General features: G+C 37.6%; 1 protein-coding gene across 3 annotated transcripts in view; it reads right to left on the bottom strand.

Annotated features, from left to right (window-relative positions):
- Positions 1–4278: 4278 nt before the first annotated feature.
- Positions 4279–16961, bottom strand: part of UCHL3 (ubiquitin C-terminal hydrolase L3) — a 42688-nt gene continuing 30005 nt past the window's right edge. For all 3 annotated transcript variants that reach the window (XM_009646998.2, XM_035902401.1, XM_035902402.1), the window contains exons 6-8: positions 9224–9299; positions 6680–6738; positions 4279–4828 (exon numbers count right to left, since the gene is read on the bottom strand). In XM_009646998.2, coding sequence (XP_009645293.1) covers positions 4745–4828; positions 6680–6738; positions 9224–9299 — 219 coding nt within the window. In that variant the 3' untranslated portion in view covers positions 4279–4744. The remainder of the gene's footprint in view (positions 4829–6679; positions 6739–9223; positions 9300–16961) is intronic.

The following is a 16961-nucleotide window of genomic DNA, read 5'->3' on the forward strand; positions in this document are numbered from 1 at the left end:
GTACATGATTTCCTTCTAGCATTGCATTTAGGATGATCTTTTTTTCTACTTGAGCTGTTAATAATAGTTTTCTTTCCCTGTCTCCTCTGTAAGCAAAACTGAGCTGCTGCACACATCTTCTACTCATACAGCCCCCTGCAGAACATACAGTGTAAATATTTAAAGACTACTGAGAAAAGATAACTTAAAAATTTGCACTGCACACTGATTAGCTTCTCCTCAGATGTTTACTTGGGAGCACATCTTCTTTCGGTTCTGTAAACAACCTTCCTAGAATAGGAAAGAAGATTTTAGGAGATCAGTTCAACGTAGCAAGCAGCTATTAGCCATCAGCTTCTGCCGTGCATGGAAATTGGTGTTATTGGTGGTACACACTGGAAGGAAAGCCCGGTGACTCTGCCTGAAGTAAGGTCCTCGGGAGATGTTTGTCATTTATTAAAGTTACAGATGCACAGAAATTACATCACAGCGAGGAAGATTTGAGACATCTATGCTATAGAGCCAGCGATGGAAGAAAGGATAAAGCTACAATTTTGATTATTTTTTTTTCGACTCCTCTCCTTCTCCAAGCCAGATCAGCCACAAGACCAAGTACAAATGAAGAATCTGCCTTTTTCTTAAGAGGGAAGCCTGAGCATCAGAAAACAACCCTCTCGCCTCACTGTTTAACATTCATGACTACAAAGGCTAAAAAAAAAGTCTAAATAAAGCGTGCATGTGCTGCTGCTGCTGGCTGACATCAGTGTGCGTCAGCTGTCATTACTGAACGTTTCTCTGGAGAACTACTGCAGCCTTTCCCAGATTTTTAAGGTCTGCCTTTTCACTTCATATAAAAATATGATGCTTGCCCTTCAGTAGGAGGAAGTGACAATGAATACTATAAAAGTTTAAATTTATTTGAGAATAAAAGTCTATGAAACGGGTTTCAAAAGAGGTCATGTTTAAAACACAGTTTCCAAGTTCTCACTTATTTCTGGCTGGTTTATTTCACTTAATGGCAAATCAAATAATTTTTTTGTGAGTCAAGTATTTAATGTTTGAGATCAAATGATTCAAGTAATTTGAGTAATCAAGCCATTTGATTAAATCCTCCTTTTAGTAAGCTGCATGGACCACAGCAGCTTTCAAGTCGAAGTTCTTCACTGAGTAAAAAAAAAGTTCCAACGTGCAAATTTCTTCCTCAAAGGGAATTTTAACTCAACCGTCACAGATGATTTATCCATGAAAGCCCAAACAACCAAATCAGTTTGTTCCTTTGTGCTAGCAAGGTAAGTCACCAGACTCCTAGATCACAAAAAGGCTATGTGTACCAGCTATGACTGCTCATTGCTGGTGTCACAAGTGGCAAACATCATACTGTTCTACTCAGCAAGTGTGTGTGTGCTCCCAGGGAGAAGTCAAGCAACAGCTTATGTCATATTCTTTTCATAGAGACTTTCTACAAATATTTGATACAGGATTATTTTCCACCAAGGCAGGCTTCTTCCCTGCCATATTTATAGACCATATTTATTTTTTAAATGTGGGCTGTTAAGTTTATTATCTAAAACTTACGTTTCAATGAGAGAAAACACTTACTTCTCCTTCTTTCCTTAACTGAATCATGCAGCCATGATTGAAAGGGAAGAGCACTGTACTGGTTATTAAAACTCTTACGGTTTCTCAATAAAACGCTACTAATAGTATGGGAAAACTGACACCAATATACTTAAAAGGGCTTGAACAATCCTGAGTACTTTATAGCACACCAGCTCCACTCAGCTAAAATTAAGGGAAGTGCTGAGCGTGCATCATCGCTTCACTCCTACACGCACCGTTTCCCTCAGATGATACGTCGGGCCAGCCCAGGCTGCCGGAGCTGAAGAGGGATTTCTTGGCAGTCACATAGCGCCAAACCGTGCTCCACGCAAAGGTGGCGAGGCTCTGGCAGGGCTGCACCAGCGTGGAAATAACAGCGTTATTTTCCCACGGAGCTCGAGCTGTTAAGCACAGATCGTACAGATAAGGCAACGTCCGCTTGGGCATCGCAGAGCCAAAAGCACCATGTGGCTCTGCAGGGGCTCATCAGCCCCTGGTCAGGAGCTTGCTGGGCTGTAAAAGTCAGCCAAGTGTTTGTACCTCACTCCTTGCGTCGTGAGTTATACAGATCTGTCAATGCCAAAGATATTCCAGCATCCTGTTGATCCCTTTCCTTCCTGTGCTCCCCGAGACGGTCACCAATGCTGGTGCCAAAGTGTGGTCTCAGAAGCACCAGAAGGCCGTGACACCGCTCACGTCGGGCGAGACAGTATTTCTGCAGCGCGGTCTTTCAATCTAGCAAGGGGCCGTGCAGCGAGCAGATACAGTTCAGCATAAAAACTGGTGCATTGGTCTTCCTTTGTCATTTCAAACTTTTGAGAACCTTTCCAAAAGCAATGTTCACTAAAATGTACCATCTTATATATAAATAAACCAGAAATTAAAAAAGTAAAACAAAATAGAAGGAAACCTTACCATGTGGGACAACTGATTTGAAGACTACCTAAGAAACACTGAGCAAAACTATCCTGTTGCCAAAATACTAAGAAATCTTAGAAAATTTTCCTTAAGATTCAAGATGTGGTTTTCCAGTGTGACCATGAGAAATCCCACCCCAAGTTTACTGTTCTAACTTTGATTTCCTTTGTCATGAATTCACCTAAATTGGTCCTCATACTCCATTAAAGCTCCAGTTCTGAAGTGATTTTGCAATAAATGACTGCACAAAACCAGAGCACCTCCATTATCCTTATTACCTAAACCCACCAAAATCTTCTGAACCTTGAAGACCATGTGGCGTGAATGTTTCCCTAAAGCAGACAACCGATGTAGCTAGTTTAACAGCTTTGAACTGCACTTCCTCTCCCTCTCTTTCCTCACCCTCCTCCCTACCCTAAAAGCACCTTATCTACATTAACTGTGGCTTCTGTTAAACATAATCCTCCAAGTCACCTTTAGCATAAAATATGCAATGTCCCAATTACATTGTGACAACTTTCATTTGTTTTTTCTGGTATTAGCAGGAAGACATCTGATATTAGCAGGAAAACAAAGCAGCTGCTTTAGTTATTGAAGCCTTTGATTTTTATTTAAGAGCAAGTTTCAGGGCTTTACTAAGGAGCATGGCAACACAAAGCGAGTCTTAACCGATCCTGCATTTTCTTGGGGTGAAAAAGTGATCAAAAAATAGAAGCTCATTAGTGTTGTTCTTCCTCCACACTTTTCCAATCATCTCACTTATAGAAAACAGACTCCTGTTGTTAGCGGACTCTCCAGGTGACATGTTTTAGACAGACACTCTGACTTTTTTCTTTAGAGTGCAAAAAGATGTTCTTAAGCGATAAGACAGATTCCCAGGCCTATTTCACTCCCATAAAGAAGGAAAACTCTGCCAGATTGCTCCTAGCACAACCCCATTCATTTTTCCTGCAATGACAATTGATAGAGAATGAAAGCACCCTCTGGGACATGAAGGGTTCAGTTTCCTTCAGCAGTGGTCTTGTCTGGAAGCAAATCTGAATTATTTCACCTCAAAGCAACAAATAAGGAGTATTTTTCTGGAATGTCACACACATGCACGTTAACTAAATCCAACCTTCACAAGAATCCTAAGGCATAAGATTGCTTAGCCAAAAAAAAAAAACAACCCACCAGAAAAACCCACACCCAAACCAACCAAACAAAAAAACCCCAAACCAATCAAGAAATTGGTCAACAGTACCTTAGGGTCCAGTGGGTGGGGTGGGAAGGATGGCACAGGGAAGGGTATTACACAGCATTCAGTAATGCCACCTGACAAACTTACAATAGATATTCCTAAAGGGAAAAGAAAGTGTATGACTATCATGGCTACCTTAAAATCGATAGTCTGTTTCTGTTCTTGTTACACAAAACTTCATTACAATCATCGTTACTTTTCTGTCATTTATTTCAGTTAGGTGAGATACTTCACACTGCTGCATTCACCCGTGTGTGCCCTCTGCAGTCCTACCGTTGGAAGTAGCATTCATTACTAGTGTGGCTTTTCTGGGGCAAAAATCCATGTTGTTTTTCCACATATACAAATAGCAAACATTGGTTTAACTAAAGCTTTTTGACAATTTATTAATATTATCAGGCTTGAGAAACAAAATTAAGTTTTATTCAAACTGTAAAGATTAAGATAATTTTAAAATGTTAGTGCTCACCAACAGTAAGAAGAAACAGTCTTTTCTGCCTTTTTTCTTCCATATATTTATTTATAAATGATGCACTGAAAAAAATGCCTTTGTCTTTTGAGCTACCTGCAAAAGTTCTTGTAATATTCTTGTATCATTATAATTAAAAGATGGAGATAGCCTCGTATTTCAAGTTTTTATCCATTAACATACCACATACTCCACTCAATATGTTACCTGTGAATGATACAAACGATAATCCTGCTCTGAACTAGCTCATCATTATTACAATGCAATATTACAGACACTAATTCCCAAAACTTTTAAGGTGGTGGAAGGGAAAAAAACAATCATAGAAGTTTTGCACAAAATGCATGCGTGTATATAAATACCCAAAGTTGCTTTAGGAACAAGCTGCAAGATATAGCAAGGACAAATGCAAAGTTTATTCCACGTATGCTACAATTAATCAACATGTTAGGGAAGTATCAAAATTTGTACTATTAACATATGGCAACAGTTTTATTGTTACAATACATTGCAATAGATTAGCCCACTGGAAAAGGCTTTTAAGCTGCAGAGAGTGCAATTGCATTAAATCTTAATTCTTCTGGGTCACGTTCCATGAATTTCTTGCAAACTTCTATTGCATCCTAGGGAAAAAAGTAAAAAAAAACAAAAACAAACAAAAAAACAAAACAAAAACCACTATAAATCATACTTATTAAAAAAATCCCACAGCTGAAATATGAAGATACGCTTCATACAAATTATGCTCAAAATGGATTTTTCCCTAAAGGATTACTAAATAGTGTGACAAATCTATGTAAACTCCATTTCTGATCTGAGTTACCAGGATTCTTTACAGTGCTCATATGGGCAGCATAAGAGAGCAAAAGTTTTATGCAGAACCTTAGCAACAATGATTTTTGTGACTGAATAACACTCTGTGCAACAGATGTGTTGCTTGTCTGACTTTCTAAACTCATCTCTGAAGTTTGCCTTTACTAGTACTGCTGTATTCAGAAGTTTTTCCTTTGTCTCAAGATGAATCTAAGCTGTGTAGGGTAAGTGAAAGATTTTAAGTAATTCCTTCATCTAGCTCTAGGGTGCAATCTGGACAACACATGTTATCAGTAAAAGAGAAAAAAGCCACATATGAAAACAGGAAAGCTTTATCCAACTTCTCCCCTCACCCCAACAAGCAAAAATTGTATGCAAACTTTACAAACGTTAGTCTATGCTACTAATCTAGAAAAGGTTTTATTTGTTTGGCTTTTAGTTTCTCTGGTTTCTTATTTTTGTAAAGCTAATCCAGTCTGGATACCATAAAAGTCTTCTCTCAGCTTCAACTTCACATCATTCTGTTGTGATGACTCCTCCCCATTCACTGTATTCCTTTCCAATTCATTTCCCAACTAAACAGCTCCTGACACAAAGAAGTACGCAAAAGAAGCCACAAAACTGGAGAAGAATGATTATGAGCAAGTGTCAGAAAGGAAATCAACTTCTAACATGGCACCTACCAAACAATAACTAAACCAAAGGGAAGAGAATGAAAAATTATCCTAAATTTTCAATCTGATGACTTCATCTCACATGATTTGAAAGGAGCAGGGGTATATAAAAATCTTCAGCACGGAAGAAAAGTCAGTCTGATCTTCTGTTATGGCCAACCTTCTGACGTTTCTTGTTATCATGTTACGATGCTCTGTCACCCACAGTCACAACATGAGCATACTGATATAACAGTTTTAGAATCATAGAATCATAGAATGTTTTGGGTTGGAAGGGACCCCTAGAGGCCATCTAGTCCAACCCCCCTGCAGTGAGCAGGGTCACCGCTAACTCGATCAGGTTGCTCAGAGCCCCATCCAACCTGGTCTTGAATGTTTCCAGGGATGGGGCCTCCACTACCTCTCTGGGCAACCCCTTCCAGTGTTTCACTGCCCTCATTGTAAAGAATTTCTTCCTTCGGTCTAGTCTAAACCTACGCTGCTTCAGTTTAAAGCCATCACCCCTTGTCCTGACACAGCTGGCCCTACTAAAAAGATTTTTCCCATCTTTCCTATAGGCCCTGTTTAAGTACTGAAAGGCCACAATCAGGTCTCCCCGCAGCCTTCTCTTCTCCAGGCTGAACAAGCCCAACTCTCTCAGCCTGTCCTCATAGGAGAGGTGCTCCAGCCCTTGGATCATTTTTGTAGCCCTCCTCTGGACCCACTCCAACAGTTCCATGTCCTTCTTGTGCTGAGGGCTCCAGAGCTGGACATAGTACTCCAAGTAAGGTCTCACCAGAGCAGAGTAGAGGGGCAGAATCGCCTCCCTTGACCTTTTAAAACTGAGTAAACCTAATTTTGTCTCACCATCCCACTGGCTCTATTCCTTATCCAACCATAAATACAGCAAGACTTTTGTATACATGTTTTTATATTTTTTTAATAAACTTTGCAGAAATATAGCAAGAATTTTGTATAGCACCACTTAAGAAGGTTTTCTGTTCCTACCTCTAAAAAAGAATCGTCGCTAGTTTCCCCATGGTTTATTGGAAATGGCTTGCGCCCATCTGTTGAAACACAAAGCAGGATTGAACAACACATTCATAAAATTAGAAAAGCTTCATTTTTCCAGTTAAAATTATTTGAACAGATTTTTTGCTCTCCACTTACAAAAATGCTACCTCATTTTTCATAAAAGAATCACGCATGCAACTAGCTATTCCCTGGTGTCTCCTCCACTGCTGACTGCTTCAACAGGTATCATTATGTATAATCTGTTACATTAAAAAAAAAAATCAGTCACAAAAATGAAATACTTTTTAGTATTTTATTTGAAAACTTTAAGGCTGTAAGTTGTAATTGTTTTAGTGCTGGTATGGTACTTCAGTTTTTCAAGCAGAGAAGAATGATTTCGACTACACTTAACGGATTTACCCAGACAGACAGCTGTACATCTGTGGTCTTGGACAGCTGTGATCAGGGACTCCACAACAGAACAGAGTACCAAACCAACCAGTCTGAAGAGTCTGGCATAACTGAAATGTGACTCTCATTTAAAATAAATAATCAAACAAACCCAATAACTTTAAGTGTTAAGTACTTTCACAGCATTTAAAAATGGTTGCTATAGTTAATTATTTTTCTGCCATTTGCAATATAATAATGCTGTAATTCTCAGCTTTTTAAAAATAATTTCATTCACAGAAATATGTTTCAGGTTACTTGAGAAGAGCTATGAGAACATATGTCAGGGTATCCTAAGTATTTGCTAGACCAAATTCCCTTTTGGCTCTGTCCTCCCTTTTAAAGACTTTTCCCTCCCCAAAGATTCCATCAAAGTTGACAACACTTCCAAACTACATTTTCCATAACTAAAAATAGATTTGATGTTAGAAAACTTTTGGATTTACATGAACAAGTTCATTATTGTAACAACCATGACTGAAGATACAACAATGCAAAACCCTCAGACTGTGCCAGGGAAACAGAACTGAATGCCCTGTACTGCTCCAAGATAAATTTGATTCAATTTTTTTTTTTTTTTTTTTTTTTTTTTTTTTACATACATCTTGGCAGAACTGCATTTTAATTTCATGTGCCTATAAATAATGTGTTTTCTATGGCAAAAACATCATAAGCATTTAACATCCATGTGCTTCCTTAGCATTTTCTGCCTGCCAAAGCCCACATGCTGGCCACAGTGACTGAAGCCAGTGAATCAATTGAAAAACCTTCTCCCATTTTCCTACTTTTAAGTATTTTTTGCTTTCTTCCGCTGATACAGAGAGAAGTTATTTTAAGAACAAAGGAAATATTAGTATTGGCATTCCACTACACAGTGAAGCTAAATGACTTTTTTTTTTTTTTAGTTAAGCAAAAAATTCAAGTGGGTTTTATCTTATACTTAGGGAAAATAGCCAAACATGGTAATCATTGTAGTGTGCTTTTTAAGAAGAGCAAATTAACGCACAATGACAAGGTAACATGGAAGTAGTAGAACACAACTAAAAGAAGAGTAAGCCATCCATCACACCTTGACATTTAGAGTCATAAAATATTTATATTGCATCCTACAGTAGTTGCCTCACTATTTGATGTTGTTCACTGTCAGGCATAGAACATCATAAAAATACAGAATTGTGTGCCTATTGTTCATGACTTAGCGCTGATAATACCCCCTAGATCACTTTAATATTAACATAACCATTTCTTATATACCACTTATGCCCCAGGTTATGATTAGCTGTCACCTGTTAAGGGCATTGCTTAATTACACGTTGATTCTCAAAAGACGAACATGTTCTCACCATAAAATACTGCAAAAATTATGTTAGGGAAGACCAATGACTTGCAGTTTTTAAATTCTGATCTACTTCCTAGTTTTCTGAAGCGCCTGCGGCGAAAGCTAGTTGCCCAGCAACAAGTTTAATATTGGAGTCATTAGAGAATATCTGAGCAGAATTTGGTGCTACACAATCCGAAGAGGGAAAAAAAATAGCTGTAATTCAGAAAACAGAGACTACTGTTTTACCATTAACTGTCTAGTGACCACAAAAAGGTAGAAGAAAAAATAACGAGCCTATAACAAATGACTTGCAGAATATTAGTATCTGCTAGTATCCTGACTACATAATTTCAGTTTAAATTGTATCATGCTACTTAATAATATAGCTACCACGTCTAAAGTGGCATACAGTTCATTTATTAATTCCACAAGCAATTCAGGGACGTAACAGTACGTTCCTCTCTGAAATTTTGAGCATTCATCAATTCTTTCTTGCTTCCTGTCCTTGTAAATCATAAAGGAATTTTAGAGGCAGTCTAGTATTCTATCTTAATATGAGTTGAGGTAAGCATAACTGAAGAAAAAAAAAAAAAAAAAAAAAAAAAAAAAAAAAAAAAAAAAGGGGAAAGCCCCCAGACCTTACGATGCAGTTGAAGAGAACCTAAGCTCTACATTACATCTCAATCTCTCTCAAACTTAGTTAACAACATTACTAACTTGTATTTGTATCAAACAAATGGAGAGAGCAGATAAAAAAGTGTTCTTACCCAATTCATAGAGATGACCACCTACATTAACTAATGCAATAAAGTGAAGATCTACTTTTTCATCTATACTTGGTGCCTGCAAGACAAAACAAAACAAAAAGAAAATGTGTTCACAAAACCTCTTATCACAATATGATTAATGAGAACATATCATCATAATATGCAGAACACCTGGCCAAGAGAGCTCACAAGCGAGAAGCACATTCTGGATCTATACAGTATGGCGGAAGTCACACTGCAGAACATTTCAGAATATAAAGCAGCTTTCTGAAATGCACAGCTCAGCCAGAATCCTTTCAGTAAAGTATCTGGCAGTACTTCCAATTACAGCTCTACATAAAAGCTTTATTTTTCATTACTGAATTAGAAGCAGTATCATCTCAAATACATTAACAAAAATAGATATTCCTATAAATAGCAACTCCTTCACTAACCCGTCTCCCATAACGAAGTGATACAGGGCTGAACTCTGAACCTGTTGTGTTTTAAAACTGAAAATATTCACTTGGTCAAAATAATTTTTTTCCTCATAAGCCACGTATACTACAGTTAACCTGTTCTCTCTTCACAGGCCACCAAAAGAAACAGTTGATGCATCTTAGGTGGGGAGGACGGGAAATAACCAGAAGTGCCTAAGACTGAAATTTCAAAGTGGTGTCACACCAAGAAAAGATGAAGTGCAGTGACAACATCAAGTGACATGACATAAAAAATGGTTACAGCTGATCTACCTGGCCCACTACTGTGTTGCCAACTACAGCAACCAAAAGCTTTTTCAGAAGAAAATCAGGGCATGCGCAGCATGGTACTCTGCCAACACACACTCCAAGCAACCGCTAAGCAGTAGGTTTTGAACTTCTGAGCCAAAAGGTGCATCACCACTACTGTGTTCAATAGCAGTTGATGGTCTTATTCCTCATCAATCTGTCCAGCCTGCATCTGAGCCTCAATCCACAATTTAAGATTATACTGTTTGAGGGAATGGGAAAAAGCACCTCTGTTTTTCTTAAATTATCAAAAATCTGACTTCTATAAAAATGTATTTCACACCATTTTCTTCCATCTTTTAATTACTATTAGCCTTACGTGAGTTTCTTCAAGCACCCTGAGAATCTAAGAATTTGCCAGAAACAGACTGGAGTGTAAAATGGGCTGTAGAACCTTACAGTTGCATCATGTTTTCAAGACCGAGTTAAAAGCTTCCTTCTTCCTGATGGTCATGAAAAAAGACTTTAAAAGATGCTCTGCTCTAAATTGAAGAAATGTAGCAAACTACCAGAACAATAAAGCAAAAGACAAGAAGTCACCGTAAGTCCTTCAATACATCAGGAACACCAAAGAACACAGCATTACAGAGGAACTGCCAACAGCTTACAGAAATTTTATGTAGCAAGCTCAAAAAAACAAAAGAGAGAAAAACAAAAACAAAATGAAAACCCATGCAATCTCCCCTCACCCTCATTTAGATTCATGTCCATGACCAGGTAAAGTGTGAAAGGCATAAATACCCTGTTTCACCTTTGTTTCAGAGGGCTTAGAACAGAGAAAGAGCATCCCTGCCACTGAAAATGAGGCTGCTATCAAAAGGACACAAGGACCTTTCCACCAGAACTCCAAGGAATCTTTCTCTCCTATGACATAAGTGAATTGCCTTTGAGAATTTTTCTTTACAGAAGGCCAGAGCCAGGGCTTAAAAAAACAAAAAACAAAACAAAACAAAACAACAAAAAAAACCCACCAGTCAAAACAAGCAGCCTCTAGATTTGGCTACCCCAGCTGTAAACTTCCAAGGACCACAGGTTTCCATAACTTCCTGAAAACTGCACAGGACAGTAGCCAACAACCAAGGGGAATACTAACAAGGTGCCATCGATCAACCGACAGTTCAGAGGCATCTACACCATGGTGCTACAAAAGCGTGTAAGCAGGCAAAGCTGAGAGTCCTCGCCAAATCCCACATTGCCACCTAATGCCAGTGTAGGGATATAACTTCACAGCTTGTTCACTTACCAATTAAACCTACCAACTGGGAAATCTGGGCTTAAGGAATTTCAGGGTTAGGGGAAAGACTACTGCCAGTTAGTTTCACTTCAGGAAGGAAATGGCTTTGCATTTAAAAGCCTGCATCTGAACATATGCTACCTGGGCTCAAGTCGACATTAACTAGAAGAGCTCAAAGCAACACTATTTCAGAGGACTTTGTGATGTTCAGGATTTGGTTTTGATCACATTTAGACCAAAATACAGTTGTCCCTTTGACCATTTTGAGGACTGTGTTCTTTGCCATCTTCTCATAAACACCTTTTCTATAGAGGGACACTTGGCATGCTTGGAATGCTGAGCCTATATACAGCTAGATGATGGATAGGGAAACCATTAAAAAAAAAAAACAAAAAAACCCAACATGATTAACTTTTCATAGAGCTTACTTGAAGACACTGCTGGACTTACGGAATCCTGCTGAGTTTTTGTACATGCCTAATCTAAATAACGTGCTTCCATTAAGTGCTGCTGCCACAACCCATGAGAAATGTTGTTTTTACATTTTTAATTCCCCAGCCTCATAGAATGACAGTGCCACGCCATTATTTCTACAACATGTTGTAATGCAGTCTCCTTCCCTTGTGATTTCTTTTCATCTAATGTAGATAGTAGTAAATTTACTACCAAGTAGATCTATTACATTGCTTGAAAAATTAGGATTTCAATCATTTTTGAGAGATGATTATTTGCATAATCATAAGCAAAGAGAAACAATAGGGTCAAAATAGTCAAGATGACCTAAAACTTTCTATTATAAGAATCTGTTGCTTATGACTTAGGCAAACAAGTAACTGGGTTAAACCTTCCCAATGTGATAAAACTGATTCAAAGTCCCCACCACCTCTCCTTAGGGACAAAAAAGACATCTACTGCATACGTGTGCATGCACGCACACAGACACACACATGAGAAGAAGCCTAGTCAGGCCAATTTCTACTTCACTGGGAAGCTGTAGAAATTCTAATGCTTGAACCAGAAGATTTTAAATTTCAAAGGAATGGGAAGAAGAGGGAATGTCAGCTTCAGGGAGATATCTTTTGTGGTCTCCTTGAAAAACTACACCTTTGGCCAAGTTTTCAGCTTTTATTAAACAGTCTGTGTGAATTATTTCATGTTATCGCAACAGGACCTCTACACTTCTTTTTCTATTCTTTACTAGCAGATTTCCAATCACTGATTTTTAAAATAGCACTTCCCAAGGTTTTTACTGTACAAATGGTAACCCCTCCTACTCCCTCTTGTTGTACTGAGAAATTCCTTCACTTCACCTTTCACCACTGCATGCTGCCCTCTCCTTGTGAACTACAACAGTCGTCTTTCCTGTCCTTGCACTAACTTTCAGAAACTCAATGGTACGCCCCTATATCACTGTTTGCCCAATCATATCAGCTGGTAGAGTATATTTCATCACCTACACAGTGAATCTTGCTAACACACTTAGGTCATTATCCCAATCTAACAGTCAGTATTAAATTTTCATGCATTTGAAATCTTTTGATCTTCAAATGTTGCTAACTTAGAACAAAACTGGTCATCACATTTGATGTGCAACTCATTTCATTTCCCCAAAACTACATTTATGAGACAAAGACATAATGGGAAAAAAAAAAATTTCTCTTGCTCTCATGGACATACTGAACAAATCCTTACCTCATCCTGCTTAAAATTTATTCATGAAAGACTACATTATAAAAACAAGTTCAATGTTACATGCAGATTTCAGGCAACTTCTTCCAGCTAAATCTTGTATTTTTATTGTTTTCTTACACTTGCTTTTGAAGAACAGAGTGAAGCAAGAAGTCTCACAAACCAGTTTAGTAGAATGCATTGCATTATAGGCAGTGACTGGGAAAGAAAAAAACACCACTTGTGTTAAGTCAAGAAACTGGTATCAAGAGGCTGTCAGGTTCTGGAAGAAGAGTGGTAAAGACTCATAAGTAAAAGACAATTTTGAAGAACTTGAGGAAAAAAAAGTTTCAAAGACATGCAACTGAAAGAAACAAAAGTAGCTGAAGCTACTGAAGTAGCTGAAGTCTAAAAGAAAAAACCTTAGGAGTTTAACTACAGAATTTCACTCACAAGGAGTTAAAAACAGCCAAAGAAAAACATTCCAAAATGAAGTTTACTCAACAGAACATTAGGTATGGTTTGGATTCAATAAATTTTGAAGGGGAAAAAGTGATGCAATTGCTATTGGGTAGATTAGGTGCCTGCAATTTCCATTTTGAAGCATGGAACATGCTTGGGCAAATATACTGTAGAGGCCTGCGAAAGGCATTTGAATCCTGGTTAAAATACTGCAATTAAAACAGAGACCACTGGAATGATGATCACAACTTTCAGCAAGATTATTTCTGGCTCATTCTCACAGAACAGTGACATCTCTATTCATGTTCAATATACCGCAGTGAGTTTAGGGTATCTGAAATGCTCTGGAGTTTCACAGTTGAACATACATAGCTAATTTGGATCAAGGTATCCCTTGTCCAGAATAATGAAAAAGAATTTCTGTAAGAAAGGTTCTGAGGGACTGTTGAGTGCTGACCCAAGAACAGGCAAGAAGTTCCTTTGTTAAGCACTGCCTTATGTATTTTTCTACCATGCTGTCACGGTAGACAAGCCGTCTCAAGCTTATTAATACTATGTCCCCAACTGTAGCTAGAACACACAAGTGTCAGGTGAGGTACGATTCCAAGCTGCAGGACAGTGGCATCTCATTTTGAACAAGAGAATGCCAAGCAAGAAGGTGAAATTCAGAGATGGGCTCTATCAATGGCCAAGTATCTGGACACAGAATGTTTATACAAACACAAATCTCCCTTTAGATCCATAAACAAGAGGGATTATTCAGCAGTATGCTGCTCTAAATAGGCATTTCTTGGTTTTTTTTAAAGAACAGGAACTTTAGTCTGATGCAGAAAGTAAATGAGAGGGGGAAAAAAAAGATCATGTTTTCCAATTTGAAAAAGGTAGGAAACAAAAAAGAATTAGGAGATTAGCATGACATACAAAAGGCAGAAAAATGATCCTAAGGCAAGAGACGCTAAATTAAAAGAACAGATGAGCTGGAAGAATAAGAGATCATTATAAGGACTGAGAAAAAGTCAACATTACTAATGAAGCATGTTGTTACCTATAGCTTAAAAATTTGCCACATCTACTGCAATCAATAAAACACTGTCCATTTCAGGATAATATTCTCAATTTTATTTTTTTTTCTTAACTCATCTGGAGACCTTATCTAAAAAGTGAAAGAAAGCTTACCATCAGTAAGAGTTTCAGTCTTAATTTTGACACAATCTGTTTTCTGTCTATCAATGTTTAAGTAATAGAAATGTACTTAGAACTACAAGAAAGTTCAATTGTATTTTAAACAATACACAGGATGTTTCCTCCCCTCCCATAAAATTAAGTGCATAGATTTCTTAATAAAAGCAATATTAGAACCTTTTCATACAATGCTGAGACCAATTCTGCCTCCTTGTACATCTAGCAGAGTTATCAGAGCTATACTTGTTGAAAGGCACTGACAGGAAAAAACTTGAAGGACAAGGTAGCATTTATTATCAAGCCAACTGAGACAGCTTTAGTCCCCAAAATTATGGGGTTTGCATGTTAAACTAATTTACATATAGTTTGTATGTTCTTGAATCTTCTTGGAAAGTTATGTTATATGGAAGTGTAAAGACAAGAACATTTTAGTAACCAATAAATATCAGACTATATCATATTCAGTGATAAATATTTGCATATAGGACTTAGAATTTTAATCTTGTCAGATGGAGACACTCAGGATCTCAGTGGAGTTAATGAGTAATATTTTGAAACTATTTTTAGTGGCAAGCTTCTGTTTTGCCAGATACAGATCTGTTGAAGGCCACTTACATTTTGAATGAAGTTTTTGAACATTTTCAAAGCAAATGCTCACTGCTGATGGATGAGGAGCTGGTTTTAGAAATTTTCTGAAGTAAATAAGACTCTCAACTTGCTAACTATGGTTTTCTAGTATAATCACAACAGGTTATGCTGTAATGGCCATCCTTGGAGAAGTCATGGTTTATTTAGTGTTGAAGTAAACTCACGGTCAATTAATGTTTTTGGTTTAGGCATGCCTATTCAAGCTCCAGTCTTCCTCAAGAAGTCTTTTGTTAACAAGCTTATATAGGTCAAATTCATACAAGATCCCAGCTTCAAATTACAGAAATATGATGGAGACTTTTCCAAGTTTTGGAACAAACAAACAAACAAGTCCCCAGGTAAAATGTCAGAGATTTGCCAATGTTAATGGCATAAATATTAAATGGGGAGAGGAAGCATGAGTTGGGAAGAACTTAACTCTGTGCTTAACTCCATGCCTCCTCAAATCCCAAGGTATTTAACTAGTTCCAAATTATACCACCAAGAATGTTCCATAGTTCTGGAGATTACAAAAGAGCTAGATACTTAAAAATGGCAATTGTTATTTACATAAAGAGAAAGGAATCTGGGAAAAGGTCTTATCTTGAGATTCTTATCAGGGTAAGAATATAAAGGTGTAAAGAAATGGAAGCATTCTGACACTAATTTTTAATTGCAACAATACATTAAGAACGATTTCCACATCTGGAAAGAGAGAGCTGTATGAAAAAGGAAATTATGTGGACCACAGTCAAAATACTTATTTCACCTCAGCAAAAAAATTCACATACCTCAAATAAGAATTTTTATTAACACAGGTGAAACGTGGCCATTACTGAAGAATGATAAAACCAAAATCACTGTATCGATTTTACTTTTAAGACCATTTACCCCCAGATATCAAGATTTTTTTTGTGTGTACTAAAAGTGTGATCACTCCTTAGAAGCAGGATGAAATACCACTAAACCATTCTTTCAGTTTAGTATTTCTGATGGTGTCATAGTACAGTTTAGAAATATTGGCTATTCTGTGCATGTAATTTTTTCCTACATTTTCAAGATATGTTTGTGCCCTGCAAGTGAAGAAGAACAAAAGCATAAGTATGGTATTTGATGACAAGCTTTTACTTATTAAAATGTCTTCACCTTCAACTAGAATGTCTATAAACTGCATAAAGAAACAGATGTCAAGTGAAAAAGTAAGCCAGCCCCTTGGGATTACAGGAAACATTTAATCTTTACTGAAATACCCAGGGACCATTAAGCAAGACTCGGAATGAAAGAGAAGGAGACTAGGTTTAGGATATGAGAACATAAACCAGGTCTCAAACACAGAAGAAATAATATAATGTGACAAAGAATTAGAAGCCCCTCTATTTAGCACATCCAAATGAAAGATCATGAAGATGAGGTGAAAAGAAGAGGCTGGATGTGGAGCCTATGGTGAAAAAAAAAAGCCACTTCATGAAGGGCAAACTTCATCTGTGCTTTGAAAATGATTTGGCACGTGTACTGAATCAAAAATACCTGGACAGCAAAGCATGGAGTGATGTACTTTTGCTGTCTGACATGGGGTAAAGAAAAAAGAAAAAAAAAAAAGGAAGAAAGAAATCCTAAGAATGGTTGAGAAAAGGCCCCAACAAAAAAAAATGATGTCTTGAAGACCGGAGTTATGTGGCAGAAGGCCAGTCGTGTCAGAGTAAGGAAAGACTGAAGATGGACTACACTTACAACAGAATGAAGCCCAACAGATGGAAGGCGTATCAAGGGCCGCCAACGACGAAGACGGATTGACGGA

Source organism: Egretta garzetta, unplaced genomic scaffold (genome assembly GCF_000687185.1).
Source record: "Egretta garzetta isolate BGI_Z169 unplaced genomic scaffold, ASM68718v1 scaffold129, whole genome shotgun sequence".
Lineage (NCBI taxonomy): Eukaryota > Metazoa > Chordata > Aves > Pelecaniformes > Ardeidae > Egretta > Egretta garzetta.